The sequence below is a fragment of the Misgurnus anguillicaudatus genome, chromosome 5 (assembly GCF_027580225.2).
Source record: "Misgurnus anguillicaudatus chromosome 5, ASM2758022v2, whole genome shotgun sequence".
NCBI classification, from domain to species: Eukaryota; Metazoa; Chordata; class Actinopteri; order Cypriniformes; family Cobitidae; genus Misgurnus; species Misgurnus anguillicaudatus.
The window spans coordinates 31,264,697-31,287,820 of NC_073341.2; the positions used below are offsets into that span (position 1 = coordinate 31,264,697).

The window sequence follows — 23,124 nt, forward strand, 5'->3', positions numbered from 1 at the left end:
AAAACATTAAGGTTTCCAAAGTGTGTGTGGGTGCGTGTTAAAATGTGCAAAAATTAATGTTTCCAAAGTGTGTGTGTGTGTGTGTTAAAATGTGCAGAAAATAAAGTTTCCAAAGCGTGTGTGTTTTTGTGTATAAATAGTGCAAAATCAATATTAGAGGCTACAATACACATCATTCAGTACTATATTGTCTAAACACTATGGGGCGGTTTCCCAGACAGGGATTAGTCCTAGACTAAAATAAATGTAAGAGCTTGTCCAAACTGAAAACTACTTGCACTGACATTATCTTAAAATACATCAGTGCCCTTTGTTTGGCCTAAAAATGCACACAAGTAATGTTTTTAGCAAGGCGTGTATGTTAAAACTAGTTATTTTCCTAATTAAACTAATGCCTATTCCTGGCTTAAACTAATCTCTGTCTGGGAAACCACCCCATAATGTTGATTGTTGCTACAACTTCCACATGGGGGAGCAGTGATCTTTTTGGTGAAAGCTTAGAGACTTTGAAGTATATCTAAAATCTAAAAAATGCACACACACACCCATACACGTAGACAGCCTCAAAAACACCAACTTTCTATAATTTTATATACACCTAATATTTACTATAAAATATAACCCTAATAGAAATTTTCTTTACATTTTTTATAACACTTCAAAATTATTTAAAAATGACATAATATTAGGCCACCCCAAATGTCACAAAAACTAAATATGGTCCGATTTTGCTCACTTTTAGGAACAAATCTGTTTTTCGTAGATGCACAAACATGAGAATGCAATAAATCTACAAAAACCAAAACAACCAACGTAAGTGAATACAGCATTTATTTTCACATAAATATTTAAAACAGAATCAATTAACATACCAAACTTTCTTGTACAAAAATGACATGGGCTCCTGTCCAGGCTGAAGAGCCCAAAACATTCATAACAACACTATATGACAAATCAAAGCAGTAACTAAATTAAGGACGTAGTCACACAGAGCTTCGCAATTCCTGTCCCATTTCACCATTAGAGCAGTTTCAGATCAGATCGAATCAATGCACTGGTTCCTTCAAGGACAGTTACAGTTTTGCTATCATACACTCTGAACTCAATGTCACATTGAGGGTGGAAACAACAGGCATACATATATTACATGAATTAGCACCTACTGTACGTGGTCAAATTCTCCCCAAGTTTTTTCATAGGGTGTTATGACAAATGTGTTACCAACATGTCTACACTTTTCCAGCTTAGGCCAAAGAGCTAAACATAAATTGTTTCTAAAACATCAATAAAACAAGGTGATCGCCATGATGAAGGAGCTGTGAGGCTTTTGTCTCATTCACATTTCATTAATGAGGAACTGGAAACACATTAAGTATGCAGAAAACAAAGAGTTAAGGAGTGGCAATGTGAACAGCCCTCAGGGCAACGCGCCAGAATTCGACTCGAATGCCCCGTAGAAAGGAAGAAACAGCCCGGACTGCAATACCCACTCATTACAGTAACTTACCCAGGACATTGAGATAAACCACATGGTATACATATAAATATTCCCGATATAAAAATTCAGCCACACAGCTGTCTTAGGAAGATTGTCATTGCTGATTGCTTGATCAGGTCACACCAGTTATTCTTTTTTGAGATGCACATCATTGTTGTTTTGTGCCATGGTTGCATTTCTTTGGCTCTTGGGAAGCCTCTTGCCTTTCGTGTAGGCGTGGTACCAGAAGTTGAGGAAGAGGATGAGGAAGATGAGGCCGTAGAGAGCAATGATGTAGATGAATATGGGATACTGGTGAGGACAGTCTTTCATGAAGAAGTACTGGCTAATATGACAGGTTACAATGACAAACTGGATCTGGGGAAAGATAATGATTATAATAAACAAAGATTCGCTAAATGGTCTTATATTATATTTTTGTAATACATACTAGCTGCATTGACGTCAGATGTTTCTTCCACCATAGAAACTTCTGGTAGGCAGGCCCCAAAGCTGACAGCCCGTAGTATGTATACATGATGACATGAACGATGCAGTTAAGAAGGCCGTGAAATGTCCCCGATCCACCTGTAATATCAAATCAAACAGAAGCCCAAAATAATGGAAATCTGCATCATTTTTGGTATACTTAGAGTCCCAGAAGATGAAACATACCTGGAGAGAACCTGACTCCAAACCACCAGGTGAAAGGCATGATGGAGTGATGGAAGACATGCAGGAAAGTCACCTGACTGTGCTTTTTCCGGAGCACAAAGAAAACCTGCCCAGAACAGGAGCATAAAGTGTATCATTAACCTTTTCAATGGGTTAAACACTCCTATGACAATTTTAAGAGCTGTTTACACAACAACTGTTTCAACCATAAACGAAAAAGTTTTTATGTAGTTTGGCTGTTCGTTTACACGATGGCAGCATTTTAAAGACGGGTTTTTAAAGTGCAAGTTTTTGATAACCTTGTCATCTCTATGTAAACTACGTAACCGCAAATCTGAGACAACTGTGATGCCATGCGCATGTGTTAAAGAGCCCCCCAATTTACATTGCTTTTGGTGTGTCTGTGTGTCAGGACATGTTAAAGAACTACTCCACTTTCTTAAAAAAAAATCCTGATAATTAACTCACCTCCATGTCATCCAAAATGTTTATGTCTTTCTTTGTTCAGTCGAGAAGAAATTTTAGTTTTTGAGTAAACATTTCAGGATTTTTCTCATTTTAATAGACTTTATTGGACCCAAGTAATTTACAGTTTCAAAGCAGCTTCAAAGGTCTCTAAACGATCCCAAACGAGGCATAACTGTGGGTTCACACCAGCCGCGTTTGAGGCATCAAATTTGCGTCTACCACGTACCGTTTGAGTTTACTCGCTTCATTTGGATGTGAAACCCGTGCGTGAAATTCTAGTCAGAGACATTCACGCGGAATTTCAATCATGGGAGGGGCTTCTGCGACTCTGCTCCCTTTCTATAATCATGTCACTTATAGAGCAAGCTCCTGATTGGTTAACGTGGTGCGTTTTTCCGCCAAACTACAAATTTTTCAACTTGCCGCGGCAATGCTCAATTCGCGCGAATGAGGCGGAATCGGGTATAACGCGCCGCGCTAAACGCCTCATTCGTGCCGCGAGACCTCCAGACGCACATCAACGTGTCTTCACATTGACTTAACATTGAAATCACTCGCGCTTGACGCCTTTACCGCGGCTGGTGTGAACGCAGCATAAGGGTCTTATCTAGCAAAACGATTGTCACCTTTGGCAATAAAAAATAGGCACTTCCAAACCACAACTTCTCATCTTGCACCATGCCAGCACGACCTCACGTAATGCGTTAATGACGTCAAAAGGTAACGCGTTACATGTGAAACACATTTTAAACAATAAACTGACACAATGACATTAATTAGTATAATTCAAATACAACAATGTTGGAACGGTCGTCTTTCTCCACACTTGTAAACACCGGGGCGTGACCTTTTGACGTGCTTACGCATTTTGTGAGGTCGCGCTGGTGCATCACACTTCTAGTGCAAGACGAGATGTTGTGGTTTTTAAAGTACATTTTTTATTTCCTTTGCCAAAAATGACAATTGTTTCGCTAGATAAAACCCTTATGCCTCATTTGGGATCGTTTAGAGCCCTTTAAAGCTGCATTGAAATTTAATTTTAAACTGCATTTAAACTGTAAACTGTTGGGGTCCAACAAAGTCCACTAAACTGAAAAAAATCATGGAATGTTTTTCCTAAAATACTTTATTTCTTCTCGACTGAACAAAGAAAGACCCTAACATCTTGGATGACATTGGGGTAAGTAATTTATCCACATTTTTTAAGAAAGTGGAGTAATCCTTTAACGAAAGTCTACGATGACGCGAGTTATCATCTCCAACTACATTCTCTTTTCTTGGACTACAATAAACATAAGGATTGTAGGTAACAGTTTACTTCCGCAGGAAGTTGACGTAGAAACATGCACAATATCCTAACTCCACCTGTTCTAGGTTTTCATATTTAAAAAGAATTCACCATTGACTATTCAAACCATGATTCAAACACACGTTTTGAGCAGTGTAGACTAGAAGCGCTTGTTTGTCATTTCTACGAACATAGATGTTATGTTTTAGTATCCTTACTTTACCAATCTGTTACATTCTGCTATGGTCTGCATTTTCTAGATCAGATTCGGGCTCGTATTGTTTACAGGTAGTAAAGACAATATTAACTTCTGTCAGTATTGCATTGGGTGCTGATCTTCCAAATATGGTAAGGAGCGCCACATTTCACGCTTGAGGTGTTTGGCCAATCACAACACCCTGGATAGCTGGACAATCGGAGCACATTGCGCTTTTCAGAATGATGAACTTTGTACAAATTGACACGTTTCAGAAAGGCAGGGCATAGAGGAACAACAGTAATGTACAGTATGTATATTTATTAATGCTTCTTTAACAAAGTACAACATTTTGGCACTTTATAGTCCAGGGTAGTAAAAAACCACATCATCGTCTTCCAAACAAAACTACTCATTGCTTCTGTCATCTTGATTATGTGTATTTATCAGATCTGTATGCATGCAGGCTTTTAGTGTTTCTTCACAAAGTAACATCGCCATCTACTGGTCTAGCATGAATAATACAGTGGATTTGACTTTCACGGATCTGTGTAAACGCAGATCTTTTTGACACAGTGTCGTGTGTATGTCAAATTTTTCTTAAAGGCAAAAAAAATTTTTTACTTTTTCACCACCTCCTTGTCACGTAAACATAGCCTTGATGTGCAAATCCACAATAGAAAATTAACAGGTTGACTCCCATAGAAAAGCAGGGATGAGGGACAGGAAATTAATTTGAAAACATTATTCTCCATATCCATTTTACGTTCACATTATAAACTTGCATGCCACAGATGCTGAAAATAGACTTGAAGCTTCATTGTTGCTCTACTAGACAAACAAGCACCTCCGGCATAAGGTTCCTCCCAACAACCAAAAATGTTCTCCTTTCCTATAAAACTCATCCCCACCCTTATCCTACTAATAAACAGTTACTAAAACAGGCTGCCTGCCAAATTACCCTTACTCATTTATCCTATATGGCTACTTTTCCAAGTGTTTGACCATATTTACAACAAATGTGACAAATTGTGACCCTGCCTGTGACATCCAGAGATTTGGAGCATCAAAGTTTAATTGCACATTAATTTCATTTTTTGACACGACGTACTCACTCAATATTAAACATATTGAGGTGGTTTCCCGAACAGGGATTAGCTTAAGCCAGGACCAGGTCTTAGTTAAATTATAAAATATAACTAGTTGTAACAAACGTGGCGTACTAAAAACATTATTTGTGTGGATTTTGATGCAAAACAAAGAGCACTGATGTATTTTAAGATCAGTGCTAGTTGAGACAGCTCTTACATTTATTTTAGTCAAGGACTAGTCTAATTCCTGTCCGGGAAACCGCCCATCATGTTTTTTACATTATGTAGAAAACACAAAAAATGACTTTAGCACAATTCATTTATAAACTAATGAACAAAACCATTTATTTCAATAAACATGATTGACACCCCTATTCAACTGGTGTGTGGACGTAGCCAATGTTGATCAGAGGTCATAAAAAGAAAGTATTACTCACGGTGTCTAACATTTCAATGAACTTGGAAAAGTAATAGAGCCAGCAGGTCCATGCCATCTGGAGACAGAGAGACAGACATGAATGCCACCATTACATTCAAACCACTTATGCAAACAAATCTTTTACTGTGTCACTTAATGCATCAGATATATAAATTCAAATTATATTACCAAAAAATGAGTTGGGTTCACCCAAAAATAAAAATTCTATCATCACTTACTTTTTACAAACCATGTTTACCTGATGACCAAAAATGAAGATATCTTAAGAAATGTTCGAAATCAAACAGTTTGTGAGCCCCATTTACTTCCATAGTATTCTCTTATCATACTATGGAAGTAAGTGAGGTTCCTCAAAATATCTTCCTTCGTGTTCATAAAATATATACAGGTTTGTAACAACACGAAAGTGTGTAAATGACAGAATTTTCATTTTTGGGTGAACTATCCCTTTAAAGAGGTCTAGAACCGTGCACCTATTGACCAAGTTCACATTTTGGTTCACAAAAGGCAACTTGACAAACAACTTTCCAAGCCAAATACCTAAAACTGTCAGATTAGGTGATAAGCAAACAAAACAGGTGTGATGGGTGCAGCTAGCACTTTACACAGCAGGTAAAACAGCATTTCTCCCGTGCTCATCCTCATGGCTTGTGGCGACTGCGAGTAGTCCACCAGATCGCAATGGAATGAATACCCTGTTCCCCAACCTGACATGACAAACTGTAGAGAGAGAAAAGAATAAGCCTTGTTGAAATGCAGTTACACAACATTAGCTAATTTACCGACACACAGCTATTGGCTTGCTTAGTTAAAAACCAGTTACAATTCTGTAATATTATCGAATGCACTATTGGATGACAGCAAAACCTGAACTGCATTGAGCTAAACGATGACATAGTTTTCCAGAAAGCTTTTTATTGGACCATATATTGATCATGTATTCCTGTTTATTACTGTTAAGCTGCTTTATAACAATCTGTATTGTATATAAAGTGTTGTACATGACTTAACGTTAAGATACATTTAATGCTTTTTAGACTATTAAAATTTGAAATACCCACATTGTGCACAATTATATAAATATATAATTATAATACAAATATTTAACTTAGACTTTAAGACATACTTCACTACAAGCATACTCATTCCACCCTTTAACACGACATTAACATATCACCAAAAAGGATCATCACTCAGTGGCGTGGAATCCAGCCAAGCTCGTTCATCATTACAAAACACACAAAAAAATTTGTTGTCAAAATATAACGCGACTCCCGACCCCCCCCGAGCAAAATGATTTGAAGCAGAAATGTGCATGTGTGTTTGCTAATAAATGAAATAACTTTACCTCATAACACATGTAAAGAGAATAGGCCACGACGCTAAAATTATAGACGACGAGGACCCGCTTCAGTTCGAATGGCTTCCTGTTCTCCATTAATCTCGGCCCCAGCGACACCACAAAGTAGATATATAAAGAAATAATGATGGTTTGTGGCAGTGGCGATGACATGAGAAGCCAGTCTTCTGTCCTGGGGTCTAAAATCACATCACAATCTGAACTCATGTTGCACTGTGACATCTATTGTTATTGAATTATGTTTATTTAAAGTGGATTTGTGTTTTTTTTGCTAACATAGATGTATGAAAAGCAATAAGTAACCATAACAAGCTTGTCATTTAAGATTCAACAAATAAATTATCTTGTTATAAAGACTAATAGTATCTATATATAAAGTATTTATATGTATGTGACTACAAATACTACATTTTGTTGAGGTGTAAATGTGGGCATTAAAGGAACACTTCACCCATTTGCATTAAAGGAATAGTCTACTCATTTTCAATATTAAAATATGTTATTACCTTAACTAAGAATTGTTGATACATCCCTCTATCATCTGTGTGCGTGCACGTAAGCGCTGGAGCGCACTGCGACGCTTCGATAGCATTTAGCTTAGCCCCATTCATTCAATGGTACCATTTAGAGATAAAGTTAGAAGTGACCAAACACATCAACGTTTTTCCTATTTAAGACGAGTAGTTATACGAGCAAGTTTGGTGGTACAAAATAAAACGTAGCGCTTTTCTAAGCGGATTTAAAAGAGGAACTATATTTTATGGCGTAATAGCACTTTTGGGAGTGCTATTACGCCATAGCTTTGTATAGTTAGAACCCCAGTCATGTTTTTGAATGGTCGTGCATCATTTCCTCAGTTGCCGCTGAGACAGGAGAAATACAGATTTCAGTGTTGCACTTCCTTCTTTCAATGATGTAAAAATCATCATTTTGCATCATTAAAAGAAGGAAGTCCAATATCTTTGTTGAGGGGATGAGACTACAAACATCCCTTTTCTCGGTCAAATAGGCACCAAATTCGAAATGTATGTTACATTTCGACTACAAATATGATGCACGATCAATAAAGATCAATGTTTCTATGGGTGAAATGCTCCTTTAATATGCTTAATTTATGCTTCCGATGTCAGAATTTATACGATTTTAAAGGTGTTTTACGACAACAAAAAAACACTTTACCTGCATCTTTGATCCAGTTGTCATACAGTTGTGCAGCTGTGGTTGTGAAATCATGAATCCCCATTGCTGCCAATGATCAGAGCCTAAGAAATTCAAGACCAGCAAAATTACAAACTACGAAGTGGAAATTAACACAATTAGTTTTTAGTTTCAAAATCCACGCAGCAAAAAAATAATAATTATGCGTCAATAACTGATCGATTGTGACACAGCCTGTGAAAACCCAGCTAAAGTCACTTTTTGTGAACATAATGTTAAAATATAACCTTGAAAAAGATTAAAATTAGATTAGATTATGAGACTTTAGCCTGGATTTCACAGACAGGATCCCAATTTTTCAAATGTGAATTGTTCCTCGATTCACTTATCCCATAAACTTTTAACATTTGAAGAAAAGTACTTGAATGGCACATACAAATGACACACTACAAGCAGTTTATTGAATACACCGTTAGAGTACTGCTATTGTCCTTATTAAATTGGCATGATGTGTAACCTAAGGGCCATAAAATGACATTCGAGATGCAAGGAGGACTCGTGCATGGAGGCACGATGAAAGGTTGTATTGTGATATGAAAACACATGAAATGTTAAAATGGCCAGCAAGACCATCCTCTTCGGCAAACTCGGAGCTAAACAAGAGGATGAGTGTTGGGACACAATGGACAGCAGCCAGTGTATGTTAGAGACACAGAAGTCAGGGCAGCCCATACAATAATGGGGGTGGATAACCAAAGAGATGCACAATGCAGAGAACAATTTACAATAACGTACTGAATGCAAAATACAATGGTTCAATTCGTAGACATATGAATAATAAGAAGATACAATTCAAGTGAATAAGGGGTTTTCATTTTATAGCAATGGGCAGCTTGGATAGTCTTATTATCAGTAATGGGAAAACTTGAACTATTTAATGTGTACTGTATACAGATATAAAAATGTGTAGTATGTTAAAGGTCACCACTTCTTTAGATGTCAGCTCAAGTGTTTTTTTAAAATCCTTTCACCACGCAAATATTCATCCAATGTTCGGAAAAAGTAATCCAACATGTGTTTCAGGGTGTACCGGTTGAATTATCGGCACAGAGCTGCCTGCCTGGATACTGTCATCTTTACCGCAAGCCTTGACACGCCTGTTGCTATGAGATTAAGAGGTTGCCGGTGCACAATAAGGAAACCACCTTCGCTATCAACAGGTGCATTTGACTCTATAGCTTGAGAAACCTCAATACTATCAAAACTGACCCCAAAAATGCACTTTTATGGTTAATAATGGTACTGGTAAAAACATAACAAGGCTTGTCTGTGTTTTTATTATCAAAACTGTGACAGAATTCTCTCTTTGTCACTTTTGCAACAAGTTCGGGAAATAGAGATTAATGTTACATTTTTTGTCTATCATAGTTATATATTCACTAGAGCCATGATAAATATCAGCAAAAATATTTATTACTGGTCAACCAAATGTATACATGTAGTCTCAACACATAAGACTCTACATTGAGCAAACCAATGAGATTAATAAAAATAATTTTTATACCTGATGAGTAAGGACACTATAAATAAGGTCTTATTATACAGACTTCTTAACGTTACTGTATATAAATAACTAGTGTTTAACCATGAAAGACAAAAGTTGAGATGACACTGATGGGAGAGATTTGAATCCAGTCCCAGTGTTTATCAGGAAAGACAAAATATTCTTGCTTTTATGATAGCTAAACATCACAACAATACCAGATCGCATGAAGTTGACCACCATATATAAACGAATCCAGGTGCGCGTGCACCTGTCCTACCGTAAAACAGTCTCAGAATTCAAATTGGTATTACCACTCACCCCTTGAGATCCTCCCACGGTCACCAGCACGCACGTTTTCCACCCTTCCTCGGTCAAAGTGGTTTAAAAACTTAAAGTTAAGGGTGTGTCGACACGAACTCCATCAATTATGTTTCAACAGCGGGAGTTCGTCTACACACTACTGACACTAGCAGCGGTGGGCGGAGACATTCACCTGATTGAGAGACTGATGGATCTGATTGGTTCAACGTCGTATCAGGATTTATAATACCTGCCACTTATTGGTTATGTGGCTCGCATAAAAAAGCTTTTATTATTTTAAAGCAATTTATGTAGCAACAGTACAAAAAGGTGTAGACAGCGTATGATATCAAAGTACTGCACGGGGCACAGCTTTTGAATCGCTCTCGCGGTACTTTGATGTCATAAGATGATGTGTCTGCGCAGCGCCGCATAGAGTAGAACACGCCCATCAACGTATGAAATATTAACCACAATGACTTTATCCGTTTAAACATGTTTTGGACAGATTTAAGCGTAATATTTCATATTCTTGTGAGTTTTGTGGACAGGAAAAGGAAACAATTTTGCATTTTTAAAAATTGTATCTACTCAATACTTTTTGGAAATATGTGGAAATTTATATTAGTAGAAAATTGGGTTGTGTGGTAGAAATTGGTGTATTTGATGTTTTTATTTTTATTTTAAGAGAGCTAATTTGGGAAATAATGAACAATATAACAGTTATTTATTGTATTAGGAAAGTAACAAAGTAACATTTACACAAAACAAAATGGGCCCCTTGCAAACCAAATCTGTCACATTTTATGAATGATTTCAAATTATAATGTACCCATTTGGAAAAAGAAAAAACAAAAAAAGCTCTGAAAACATGTTTTATTTTAAAAGTACTAATTTTATGTAATTTTTCTTCTTTCTTCTCTGGTAACATGTGATTAATTCCTCTTGTTCATGTGGCATTGAGCAAAATTAGATTTTTGTATTTAATGTCATTATTCAATAAAAAAATGTACCTAAGACTTTTACATAAAAAATGGAAGAAACCAAAAACCTCCAATTACAACATATGCAGTGTCTGTCTGCATTTTGTTTCCTAATCGTACATCCATAAAAACTATTACAGTAAATAATAATTTTAACACTTTGTTAATGTATAGTATAACATTCTGTAGCATTTACTATCTTGAATTGATAAACTGTAGAAAATAATGTAGTATATTTTAATGTTTACTACAATTAAGTAAAAAACACTACAGTTGAAGTAAATACTAAAATATACTACAGTATTTTTTGTGTGGAATGTTGCATGATTTATTCAATAACCTGTTTAGCACCATTTATGTACATCAACAAACACAAACAAACATTTCTAGTAGGCTCTAACATGCTTAATGGTCTTCTAATGGTATAATTTCCACCTCAAGGCAAAAATGCAAATCCTGCATAAGCAAACCTCAAGACACCTGTTATGTAAAATATAAACATCCACTAATCTGCTTACGGTGCCACAGGCCCACAAAGTTTGTGTTTGGTATTTTCCAGGGTAAAATGCCCACATTTCTGATTAATAAATGTACAATTTGTGCAATCATTGATGCAGTATGCAATTACACGTAGTAAAGGCACGTTGACCTCTGAAGGAATGTATATAGTGGTTTATGTGGGTTTTCATTAACAAAGAGCTGGACTGTTAGTCTTCATCGCTGCTCCAAGCATCTTCAAAAGCAGGATTGATAGCAGCTTGTGGTCCACCCTATGAAAAAATAGAGTATCCAGAATATTTTGAATTAAATTCTATGTGATTCAATGATGCTATAGTTTTGCAAACAGATGCTAAGTGTGTGGTCACTGTACAAAATTCCTTGTTGCACTTAAATGTTGTGCAAAAAATGTGAACTGTCTTGACTATTGAGGAGTTGCTAGTGTATAAATGATTAAAAAAAAGTTGAAATAACAACATTGCAAAAAATATTTTTTATTTGTCTTATTTTTTTGTCTTGTTTTCAGTAGAAATATCTAAAAATTCTTAAATCAAGATGTATTTCTTGATGAGCAAATTACCTAAGAAAATAAGTCTAGTTTTTAGACGAAACGTATCAAATTTAAGTGAATGTGTGCTTAAAACAAGAATTTTTTCTTGAATTTACTTAATAAAAGAAAAATTCAGCAAAAATATTTCTAATTCCATTGGCAGATTTTTTTGCTTGTTTTAAGCACAAATTCTTTTAAATTTTATATTTTTTGTCTAGACTTATTTTCCTGGGTCATTTTGCTTATCAAGAAAATACATCTTAATTTAAGAATTTTTAGATATTTTTACTAAAAACAAGACAAAAATACTAGATATGAAAGTCATTTTTTTGCAGTGAAGCTTATGCAACTTTACTTTCATAATTTAAGCAAAACCTCACTTGTTAAGAAAGTTGAAATGAATTGTAAATTTAAGTTGATTCAACTTCAAAATTTAAGTGCAACAATAAAAAAATGTTCAGTGTACTATTAACAACACACTGACATACTTTAAATGTGTAAACCAGTTTATTTACAACTCATTATTTAAACACGTTTTTTTGGGTTGAAAACTGGTAAAACAGGATGTTTGAGTTTTGATAAACCACAAACCATCTAGATGTGACGGCACTTGAGTTTATATGTGCACCTCACACGTACAACGTGTGTGAATGCATACATGACAAAGTGGACATAGTCTTTTCTGATCTAATCTTATCTATTGGCTAAGGTCAATGAGGGCATTAACAAAGAGTGTTTATGTGAGCACAAATGAATATTTGCTTTCAATGCCCCACCTAATTCAAACCCTACTTGCAGATCTGGAACAGAAATACCCATTAATATTTTACTATAGAAACATTTTCTAGACAAGATCTTGGATATTGCCATTTTTCATGTTCCCACACCTTAGTTAACTTTAAATTCAAGGACCTTTCAAGGACTTTCCAGGTCCAATACCCTCAAATTCAAGGACTAAATGTGGGGACACATTTCAAGTGAAAGCAAGGTTACATCGTGTTACCTTTTAAGATACATTGTTTCAGTTCCCTTTTGAGGGAACTCGCGCTGCGTCACTGCGGTGACACTTTGGGGACACTTCCAGGGGTAAGTGCGTCTGAATGTATATATCAAATTAAACTAATGGTGAGGCTTAATGACAAAGACAGGGTGACGCGGAAACCATGAAGTATATCGCTATCTGAAATATTGCCAAAGATGGAGTTCAGGGAACAACAGTTACATACTTAACCCGAGATGTTTTCATGTGTCAAACACAACTATGCAAAAAAGCATTTTGGTATGAATCAACATTCGCATACAGAAGATATAAGCATTTAAAGCGAACAGTTTAGCACGTGTGCTTAAAAAGTCTAGAATTTTTATGATATTATCCTACACTACACAGGGAATAATATGGATTTTTTTCCAGAAAACTTCTTGCATAAAATAGATTCAAGCACTTTCAATGACCTGTATCTATGTATGTATATTTTCAAAAACTTCCCAGGGCCTTGAATTATTTTCCCCAGATTCACAAACTTTCAAGGACCCGTGGGAACCCTGCATGTATACATTCGGCTGACACTTTTATCCAAAGCAACAAATAGGTATTATTACATTTCATCACCACATGCCTTGCCTGGGAACCAAACTTGGTGTACCATGTTTTACCATTTGCTCTTACCTTTGCAGTGTTGCTTCCTTCATCTTCCATGTCAGGCTGTCTTAGCACTGGGACCCAGGCCAGGATGTTACAATCTTTACCTCCACTGTACAGTTCCTATAGATCCACAAATAAGACTTGACTTACAGGGTGAGTTAATGCTGTGTAAATATGACAAACTACTAATGAATAAACTTGATAATCAATCAAACAATGAAGACTCAATTAGTTCAAAGCAATATTACCTGGTAATCTGGATGAAACTCACAACAGTCTACATAATTATAATGTCCTCTCAGCATGGTGATCAGCTCTCCCGAGTGAAGCCCATAGACTGCCACCGAGCTCCCACATGGCACAAACACAAACTCCGGGTTGCAGCCCTTCGATACGGTGAACTTGAGGCCTTTCCGGCTCTCATTTACAACCTTTCCATAGTTTATCTGTGGGGAGAAATAACCACTTCCATTGTTCAAATAATGGAACTATTTAATACAAAAATGCAGGAAATATTCTGAACATTAGGCAAGAAACCAGTTTAGACAAAGTGGAAAAAGTATTAGCCATTTTCAAAGAGCAAGTTTCTTGTGAATAACAAAGAAAAGGTTACCAAACAGACCAACCTTATCTTGTTATAGCCTAGTGATAACCAAGTCGTCTAGCAGCATTCTAGCTTAGCTGCTAGTAAAATAACAAACTCCTTTGAGTAGTATCGGTTCATTAGAGAAAGCAAATTCCTTCTGCAATATGAACCCTAGGTTATAAAGACAACGTTTAACAAAAGATTTACGTAAAAGCCTTAAAGGGACATTCCACTTTTTTGAAAATATGCTCATTTTCCAGCTCCCCTAGAGTTAAACATTTGATTTTTACCGTTTTGGAATCCATTCATCTGATCTCCGGGTCCGGCGCCAGCACTTTTAGCATAGCTTAGCCTAATCCATTGAATCTGATTAGACCATTAGCATTGCGCTAAAAATAACTAAAGTGTTTCATATTTTCCTATTTAAAACTTGACTCTTCTGTAGTTACATCGTGTACTAAGACCGACATAAAATTAAAAGTTGCGATTTTCTAGGTTATGTTAGGAACTATACTCTCAAACTGGCGTAATATTCAAGCACTTTGCTGATGTAACATGGTGGCAGCAGGCGTAGTGATATTACGCAGTGCCTGAAAATAGTTCCCTGCTATTGAAAGTAATATCACTACGCCTGCTGCAGCCATGTTACATCAGCAAAGTCATTGATTATTACGCCAGTTTGAGAGTACAGTTCCTAGCATATCTGCCCAGAAAATCGCAAGTTTTAATTTTCAGTCAGTCTTAGTACACGATGTAACTACAGAAGAGCCAAGTTTTAAATAGGAAAAATTTTGAAACACTTTGGTTATTTTTTAGCGCAATGCTAATGGTCTAATCCGATTCAATGGATTATGCTAAGCTATGCTAAAAGTGCTAGCGCCAGACCCGGAGATCAGCTGAATGGACTCCAAAACGGCAAGACTCAAATGTTTAACTCTATTGGAGCATGACAATCAGCATATTTAAAAAAAAAGTGGAATGTCCCTTTAAGGGGGCACTTCATACAGCAATAAAAAAACAAATGTTTAGACTTCCCTGCTTGTGTTACAAATGAGAACATGGGGTCTAAAATGACATAAGAGTAAATATTTAATGATGACCCTACAAATTAAAGGCACAATATGTAAAATTTTTCAATTCTCAGTCGCTAGCACAATGTTATTTATTTTCTTTACATGTGTACTTACATTATCCCAAATGTTTTCAAAATAGTTTGAATTCAGAGAATTCATAGTTTTTTTGTCCATTTTTGCCCTTTATTTGATAGACAGTAAGGAAAGGACAACTAAGAACAGGGTGGAGAACGGGGTACGGCATCGGCAAAGGATTAAAACTCGGATCGCTGAAAGTTTGTCTGCACCATATGTCGGAGCAATGCCCACTACACCATCAGCTCCAACGAGAATTCACTGTTTTAATCAGGACCCCACCACTCTTCATAGTATGATAAAAAGTTCCTGGACCCTTTTTGACTGCTACTTACTAGCGTGTTCTCCCCCGTGGCACTATTCCACAGCCGCATACGATCGTCTGTGCCCGTGGTGAGTAGATAAAGTCCGTCATCTGTGAAGCACAATCCATTCGCTCGCCCATTGTGGGCTGTATTCACTGAAAAATGAACAAAAAATTTTTACCTGCAACATAAAGGCAATGAATCTAAAAAGACTCTATTAACTTTCTATTCACAAATTTATTCAGATTTTGTTTTGATATACTTAGAAGACAAGAATGCAAATTATAAGTGCACAGGTGATGATGAAAGTCCAGACCGGCCTATAAAGCGTATATTGTAAACAGTGTTTATCTAACACTGTAATATGATCTAACAGCAGTTGCTTTTAGACAGAGCGGTTATTGTCCCAGTTCCTCTCACTGCACTCGTCTCTATGGTAACAGCTCGATAATAGTGATGAAGGCCTATGATGTGACTGTAAAAGTCCAGCCCAAACTCACGTGAATTCGTACGTACGTTTTATGAGTTGGACTGATTAGTATGAAATCGTTCAATGTGAATCGTACAAAAACGTACAAATGTCATAAAAACAATAAATGAACCCAAAGCTATCTCATGGAAATATGTACGCATTTTACGAGGTGGTTAACAGTATTAATTTATACAATCACAATCATAAATTTTTGTTCGATTTCCTTGTGCCCCGTGACGTTGGTGTTAGGAGCGAAGTTAGGAGTGTGATTTTGTTTTTTATGATGAATTTACGCTTTTGTTACGATTCACTTTTTTAATTAATACGAATTAGCTTACTCATAATATACACAAGGATTCTTGTGAGATCAGGCACACTCCTAACCCAAACGTCACATGGGCGGGCGAAAGCAAGTCATATGAAAACATATGAACAGTACAAAATAGGGATGCATAACGATTAAAGCAACACTAAAGAGTTTTTTGCTCTTTGCTCCCCCTACAGGTTGGAAGCAGAATTGTCCATTACCACTGTCGCAAAGCTGGCTCTGATTGGATTGTAGGTCTGCCGTAAAGCAAGTTTTTGTAGTTTTTACTCGAACTACAGGACCGCGACCCTACGGTTGGAAACTTCTTTAGTGCGGTTTTGGCCTATAGAGGGCTGCAAATCGAATGTGAAAGTGCCGTTCACCCTGTTTCGGATGGATGAACGACTGAAACTTTTTTGAAAACGTTATTTTAAGGTAAAAAAAAATCTTTGGTGTTGCTTTAATCACGATTAATCTATAGCAGAATATAAGGTTTTGTTTACATCATATATATGTGTAAACTGTATGTAATAATTATGTATATATAAATATGCACACATGCATGTATCATTTTAAGAAAAAAAATATGCTTATATAAAGTATTTATATTTATATATAATATCAATTGTATATTTTTTATATCTTAAATATTATACATGCATGTGTGTGCATTTATCTATACAAAGTTATTATACACAGTTCACACACACAAATATCATGTAAACAAAAACTTTTGTTCTGCTATAGATTAATTCCAATTAATCGTTATGCATCCCTAGTACGGATTGACATGATATTGCACTGAAAACTACATAACACTTCTCATTCTCACCCAAAATCAATTTTTACTACTATCAATGCTTAAATGCATTATACACATTACATACTGCTTCATAAATCTACCCATTATGTGTATCTCAGTTCAGAAATATCAGATTACAAATTGTAGCATTTTCAATGAGTATCGACAAAAAAAGTTTGATTGATTTCACCTCCTTCAGATGAGACTTTGGATTTGTCCCCATTGTGTTCATCCAAAGTGAAAAGACTCCCTGTAGCTCTCCTAACGTCCCAGACGCGGACCCTGCTGTCAGTGCTGGCAAAAAAATCCCATAGACAACAGTTAAAGTCATCTTTAGCCATCCACATTATAGTCAAACTTACTTATAAATGCATTTCAAGATAAACACAAATGAATCCCTCTTCTAATAGGTCTAGACAGTCAGGTCTTTAAACCAATTAGATCCTTCTGTTTAGTTAATGCTTAGTGTTTCTCATACCTACTGTATGATGTTGTTATTGCAAACATCAGCCTTCGCATTTGGGAATGAACAACAAAGCACATGCCAAAGTTACTGAGTTATACTCCTGTGGCAGAGCATTGCATTAGCACCACAAAAGGTAATGGGTTCAAACCCATAAAACACAGATTCTGATAATAATGTATACCTTGTAATGCAATGCAAGTAGCTTTGGATAAAAGCATCTGCCAAATGTATAAATGTAATTTTCCTCATAGATATTTTTGCTGGTAAAATTGTGCTACAGTAAGTTTTGTTTAAAACGTTTACAGTATTTGTAATTGATACAGATCTCACAAATTAATAAGTAAAAATCCTGCTCTGCATTCTTAATTGTTTTCCAGGACAGTTTCAAAGAAATCCCCTAAGGCTCTAATTCCCATTCCCATTAGGGCACAGGTGAGCAATGAAGCTGTACATAAGCCTGACAACAAAAATGCACAAGACTGCATTCAGACTTTAGTATTAAACAAAACAAAAATAAATAAATAAAAAGGCCTCAAGTAAATAAACAGAAATTTTGTATTATAAATCCACATTCTCCTATGTGCAGAAAACAACTTGGAAAATAAAATAGCATTAATTAAACATGTGGAAATGTCAAGGAATACTCAATGGATAAACAAACAGCATCAAATAACACAGGATGAGTTTTTTGTCATTGTGGTACTAAGCGAGGTAAAGCCAGGTGTAATTATATTTGCACAGGTGTTGAAGTCCTTACCTGGCAGTGGCCAGGATGTGCTCATATCGTGGAGACCATCTCACTGAAAGGATCTCACCCCTGTGACCTGCCGGGGAAGACACGCTTCAACAAAACTGACATTTGATTCAACACTCTTTATTTCTCACATAACCATCATATGGCAAAACAAAATGTTCATGATCACAAATGGTCTAATATACTGGGTAATAAAAGGTTTAAAGTACAACTTGTCGAAATTAAGCAATGGGTTTTTGTAACACAAGCCTCCAGCCTGACCTTAACTCTCTCCTGAACACACATACGGCTGTAGTTTATTAAGTTTGAAACAGAGTTTCCTCAACAACAACAAAAAAAAACATCGCTTTACCCCGGAAGATATTTAATAACTGTATGGATTCGTTTTTGATGTGCATTTTGAAGCTTTAAAAATGGAGTACAATGCAATATTTTAATATAACTCCAACTGGGTGATTATTATGAAATCCAGATTTAGAAGGTGTCCAGGATCAGAATTTTTCAAAAGCCCTTGAAGCCAATTTTTTGCACATATAAGATTAAGGTCTGAACTTACTATAACCATCATTTTTAGAGGATTTAAAAAATATTTCCTATAGAATTATTTAAATTTTTTATATTATCAATATAAAAAAATATCATTACCGCAACATGATATTACATTAAATATATGCATTTACAAACTCATTTTTCAGTAATAAGAACTAAAAATTTGTCTATGTACTATGACAAACAAAATTTAAACTTTTATCTGGGAAGAAAAAATAAGAACGGCTTACCTGGTAGCCATCTTGAGTGTCACAGTCAATTATGTCCCTTCCAAAATCTTTTGCGAAGAATGAGAAAATTGGTCTTGGACACATTTATATTCCTTATTATTGTCTCTACATTTACCAATGATCATCAAATACCACATGTTTCTTTACTGTAAATGTTTATAGTATAACATGCACTGAAGCTTTTTATTTTTTAGATTTTTTAATTATAAATATTTCCATGTCAAGGACCCAAATCCAGTCATGGACACGTTGCGGTAATGAATATTTTCCCCTTAAATGTGAAAAAAAAAAACAAAATTGGTTTGTATGAGGTCATTTGAAATCATGTGCAAAATAGTACATGAAGAGATGTGTGTAACTGCATGCTTCTTATTTTGATATCATTTACTTTTTTTATCAAAAATAACCCCTCATAAGTCTAATTTCGTGAGAATCACCCAACTTTGTTTGGCTAAAAGAGGAAAGTCTTATATAACAAAGATGACACGAGGGTATTTTCATGAGTTTTTAAAAGTAAACATTTTCATTTGGAGGTGAACTTTAAGAGTCAACAATTGCTCTGTTTAAAACATCTTTGGCTTTTAAAAGAGTACAATATCCATCAACCAGGGCTGTCTCCATTCAGACAAAACAGGCATTACTTACCCTGTAGAATGTGGATGCGAGACCCAGACTTCAGATCACAAAGCTGCACTTTAGGGTCTTTAGTACCAACTGCCAGCACAGAGCACAATAGAACGGAGAGAGAACAATAAGACAACAGCACGAATACACTAATTCACTGATTTGTGAAATGGACTCAGAAGTATAAAGAAAGCCACATGTAGGGGTGAGCGGGGCACAAACTAATGCACGGTTAATTGTAACACGGCTACTTTACATATTTATACAGGGCCGAGCAAACTGTGCTTTTTGTCTTCATCTCTTACTGTCAGAAGATGATCTCCTGTGAATTTGTGAAAATTTTTGATATATTTTCGTTAAGATATTGAACAAAGAGTGTTCTGATGCCATGGAAGTAAATTTCTTCATATTATGTTTTTTTTCCGATTTCTGAGTTAGGTGTGTAAGTCACCAAATCCAACCTTATATTATTTTAATCACTGTCTTGTTACCCAAAACATTAAACCAATTTGAAACGTCAAAAACTCTTAGTAACTGATAGCGGGGACTAAAAACATTTTTACACAGCAGGGTTATTTGTCACACAGTGTTACAATTAATAGAAATAACTCACACTTATGATTTTCTTACCGTATTTATATGCATTGATGTATATAATACAAGGATGGTTAGATGAAGGATCATGAATGGATAAATGTGTGGATATCTATCTATTATAGGCAGATATATAAACAATATCCACCTTTAGTATATAGACAGAATTTTAACAACATTTTCTAGCAGGTGTTACAACAAACCTTCTGTTTGTTACAATAACCCCACCTAAACCTAACATTTGCACTCCTGTCACTTTCGGTGTAATTGTACAATAACTGTAGTTCCCACAAACAAAAGTTTAAAGGGACACTCCACTTTTTTTTGAAGGTATGCCCGTTTTCCAGCTCCCCTGGAGTTAAACATTTGATTTTTGCTGTTTTGGAATCCTTTCAGCTGATCTCCGGGTCTGGCGGTACCACTTTTGGCCTGGCTTGGCATAATCCATTGAATCCGATTATACCATCAGCATCGCGCAAAAAAACCCAAAGAGTTTCGATATTTTTCCTATTTAAAACTCTGTAGATACATTGTGTACTAAGACCGACGTAAAATTAAAAGTTTAAAAGTTGCTATTTTCTAGGGAGATATGGCTAGAAACTATACTCTCATTCTGACGTAATCATCAAGGAAGCTGTAGTAACATGGCTGCAGAAGGCACAATGATATTACTCAGGAGCCAAAAATAGCCCCTTAGTAACTTTCAAGGGGACTATTTTCGGGCAACGCGTAATATCATTGCGCCTCCTGCAGCCATGTTACTTTTTTAGAGTGATGCTAATGGTCTAATCCAGTGGTTCTCAAACTGGGGGCCGGGGGGGGGGGGGGGTCGGGGGGGGGCGAGATGGTGCCAGGGGGGCCCCAGTTTTATTACATTTTATAAAATACACAAATTTATCGTGAATTCTGTGTAATATATATAAAAAATATATAAGGCTAGTAGGCTACTAACCAACAGCACTACTTTTAATGTTTAATTAAAATGTTACATTTTAGAACAAATTTGTCATATATTTTCTTTGGGGGGGGGGGGGCGCAAAGAAATGCACTGTACACAAGGGGGGCCGCACTCTGAAAAAGTTTGAGAACCACTGGTCTAATCAGATTCAATGGACCATGCCAAGCCATGCCAAAAGTGGCACCGCCAGACCCGGAGATCAGCTAAAAGTTTTCCAAAAAGGTAAAAATTAAATGTTTAACTCAAGGGGAGCTGGAAAATTAGTATATTTTCAAAAAAAGTGGACTGGCCCTTTAAGTGTTCATTTGTAGCAGAGATGTGTGTGTTGATAGTGTAAAAACTTATTAATCTAACTTAAATATTTTCTGAATGAAAGTCAAGGCTAAAAAGCGTTACTTTGTGCCCTGCTCTCCACTACAAGGATTGGTTTAGCCTTCAGACATTCAGCAGAGAACACACCTGCTATAAGACAGTGCTTCCTAGCTATAGAAGACATGTGATGGCAGTAGACATTGCCATCAAACTGGAACTCCTCAGCTGGCTGAAAATAAACACATAAAACATGCTAAAATAATAGTATATGATAATTTTTTGGTAGATAAACCATGCACTACAAATTCACAATTGGTTTGTTTGAGGTGGAAGGATGTACCTTCAGAGTTTCTGTGTCCCAGACTTTCATGGTTTTGTCAAATGAGCTGGATACGAACATACCAGTGTCATGTGGGTACCACTGCACTGTTTCTACACTGAATTTATGAACATACCGGCTGGACCTTTATATAAAAAAAGAGTGGTCACACACGTGCATCAAACCAACATTAAAATCAGATTATCAATTACTGCCATCTTGTGGTCACTGTAAATATTGCATGATGAAGGAGATATGCTGGACCTGCCTACTGTGCAGATTGCTTTGCAAGTGTAATGAGGTTTCTTGCTGCTATTTTCCAGGTCATAGACCACAATTACTCCATCAGATCCACCTGATAACATACTGCAATGCAAAACAGCCCAGATATGAACTTAATTTAGGTTTGTGTGAATGCTCCACCTTGGGTATTAAAATTATAGCATATCACATAAGCCAACAGCCTATAAGTTCCTCTCTTCTGACATTTTGGGTAAAACTTACTATCTTCCTTCAATAGCTTCAATGTCCAGGCTGTTAATGCCGTTGCCATGGATACGATCAACATCTCTGTCGTGGTTCAACTCCAGACTCAGGACCCTAAACATACAGTACACACATGATTATTGATGACATGCCAAAGAAGACATATTAAAGGATGGATTACACAGATGGAAATCATTAAATTGAATATACCAGTACCTTCGTGTGGACTCTGCACGTCTCAGACGAACCGGATCGTCAAGCCCTGACTGCCTGGCATAAAGAAAACTGAGCATCGTTAACGTTACATACACATCGAGGCGTTATGAGTTTAACTTCAGTTTATGTATTGTTTGTTATGACTGTGTTGTTGTCAGATTAAAATAACTAGGATGGCTGGCTACAATATTCAGCAAAACCACAGAGAAATTGTGGTGCTTAGTTGCCGTGTAAAACCGCGTTCTTAAAGTAAATAAAATCATTCTGCATTACACATTAAACGCTATTTCGTCTTTCATATCTGACTGTTTTTGTTTTAGAGGAG

General features: G+C 36.2%; 2 protein-coding genes across 3 annotated transcripts; both read right to left on the reverse strand.

Moving 5' to 3' along the window:
- Nucleotides 1-814: 814 nt before the first annotated feature.
- Nucleotides 815-10,207, reverse strand: elovl7a (ELOVL fatty acid elongase 7a). The gene is made up of 8 exons (XM_073868015.1): nt 10,017-10,207; nt 8,174-8,256; nt 6,983-7,173; nt 6,271-6,354; nt 5,633-5,686; nt 2,153-2,258; nt 1,929-2,065; nt 815-1,855 (listed from the first exon to the last, which is right to left on the reverse strand). Exons 2-8 carry the CDS (start codon nt 8,235-8,237, stop codon nt 1,625-1,627), a joined length of 867 nt encoding a protein of 288 aa, XP_073724116.1. The 5' UTR covers nt 8,238-8,256; nt 10,017-10,207; the 3' UTR covers nt 815-1,624.
- Nucleotides 10,208-11,638: 1,431 nt separating this feature from the next.
- On the reverse strand, nt 11,639-23,122 carry ercc8 (excision repair cross-complementation group 8). 2 transcript variants are annotated; one of them, XM_055167643.2, is made up of 12 exons: nt 22,800-23,116; nt 22,602-22,697; nt 22,362-22,463; nt 22,119-22,242; nt 21,926-22,007; nt 19,936-20,004; nt 18,515-18,581; nt 17,482-17,585; nt 15,741-15,865; nt 13,920-14,117; nt 13,696-13,791; nt 11,639-11,751 (listed from the first exon to the last, which is right to left on the reverse strand). In XM_055167643.2, the coding sequence occupies exons 1-12, from the start codon at nt 22,874-22,876 to the stop codon at nt 11,689-11,691; spliced, it is 1,203 nt and encodes a 400-aa protein (XP_055023618.1). In that variant the 5' UTR covers nt 22,877-23,116; the 3' UTR covers nt 11,639-11,688. The 2 variants fall into 2 exon arrangements, with proteins under 2 accessions (XP_055023618.1, XP_073724115.1); XM_073868014.1 differs by lacking the exons at nt 11,639-11,751; nt 13,696-13,791 and adding an exon at nt 14,298-14,355 and having other exon boundaries at nt 13,980-14,117; nt 22,800-23,122.
- Nucleotides 23,123-23,124: the final 2 nt, after the last annotated feature.

Excerpts from the sequence above, each read along its gene's own strand:
- ercc8 (XM_055167643.2), bottom strand. The coding sequence starts at position 22,876 with ATGCTCAGTTTTCTTTATGCCAGGCAGTCAGGGCTTGACGATCCGGTT. Across the intron at positions 22,698-22,799 it reads CGTGCAGAGTCCACACGAAG|GGTCCTGAGTCTGGAGTTGA; the intron begins GTACTGGTATAT and ends CTGTATGTTTAG. Across the intron at positions 11,752-13,695 it reads AAGGAAGCAACACTGCAAAG|GGTGGACCACAAGCTGCTAT; the intron begins GTAAGAGCAAAT and ends ATTTTTTCATAG.
- elovl7a (XM_073868015.1), bottom strand. The coding sequence starts at position 8,237 with ATGGGGATTCATGATTTCACAACCACAGCTGCACAACTGTATGACAAC. Across the intron at positions 2,259-5,632 it reads TCATTGAAATGTTAGACACC|GTTTTCTTTGTGCTCCGGAA; the intron begins GTGAGTAATACT and ends TGTTCTGGGCAG. Across the intron at positions 2,066-2,152 it reads TGGAGTCAGGTTCTCTCCAG|GTGGATCGGGGACATTTCAC; the intron begins GTATGTTTCATC and ends TTGATATTACAG.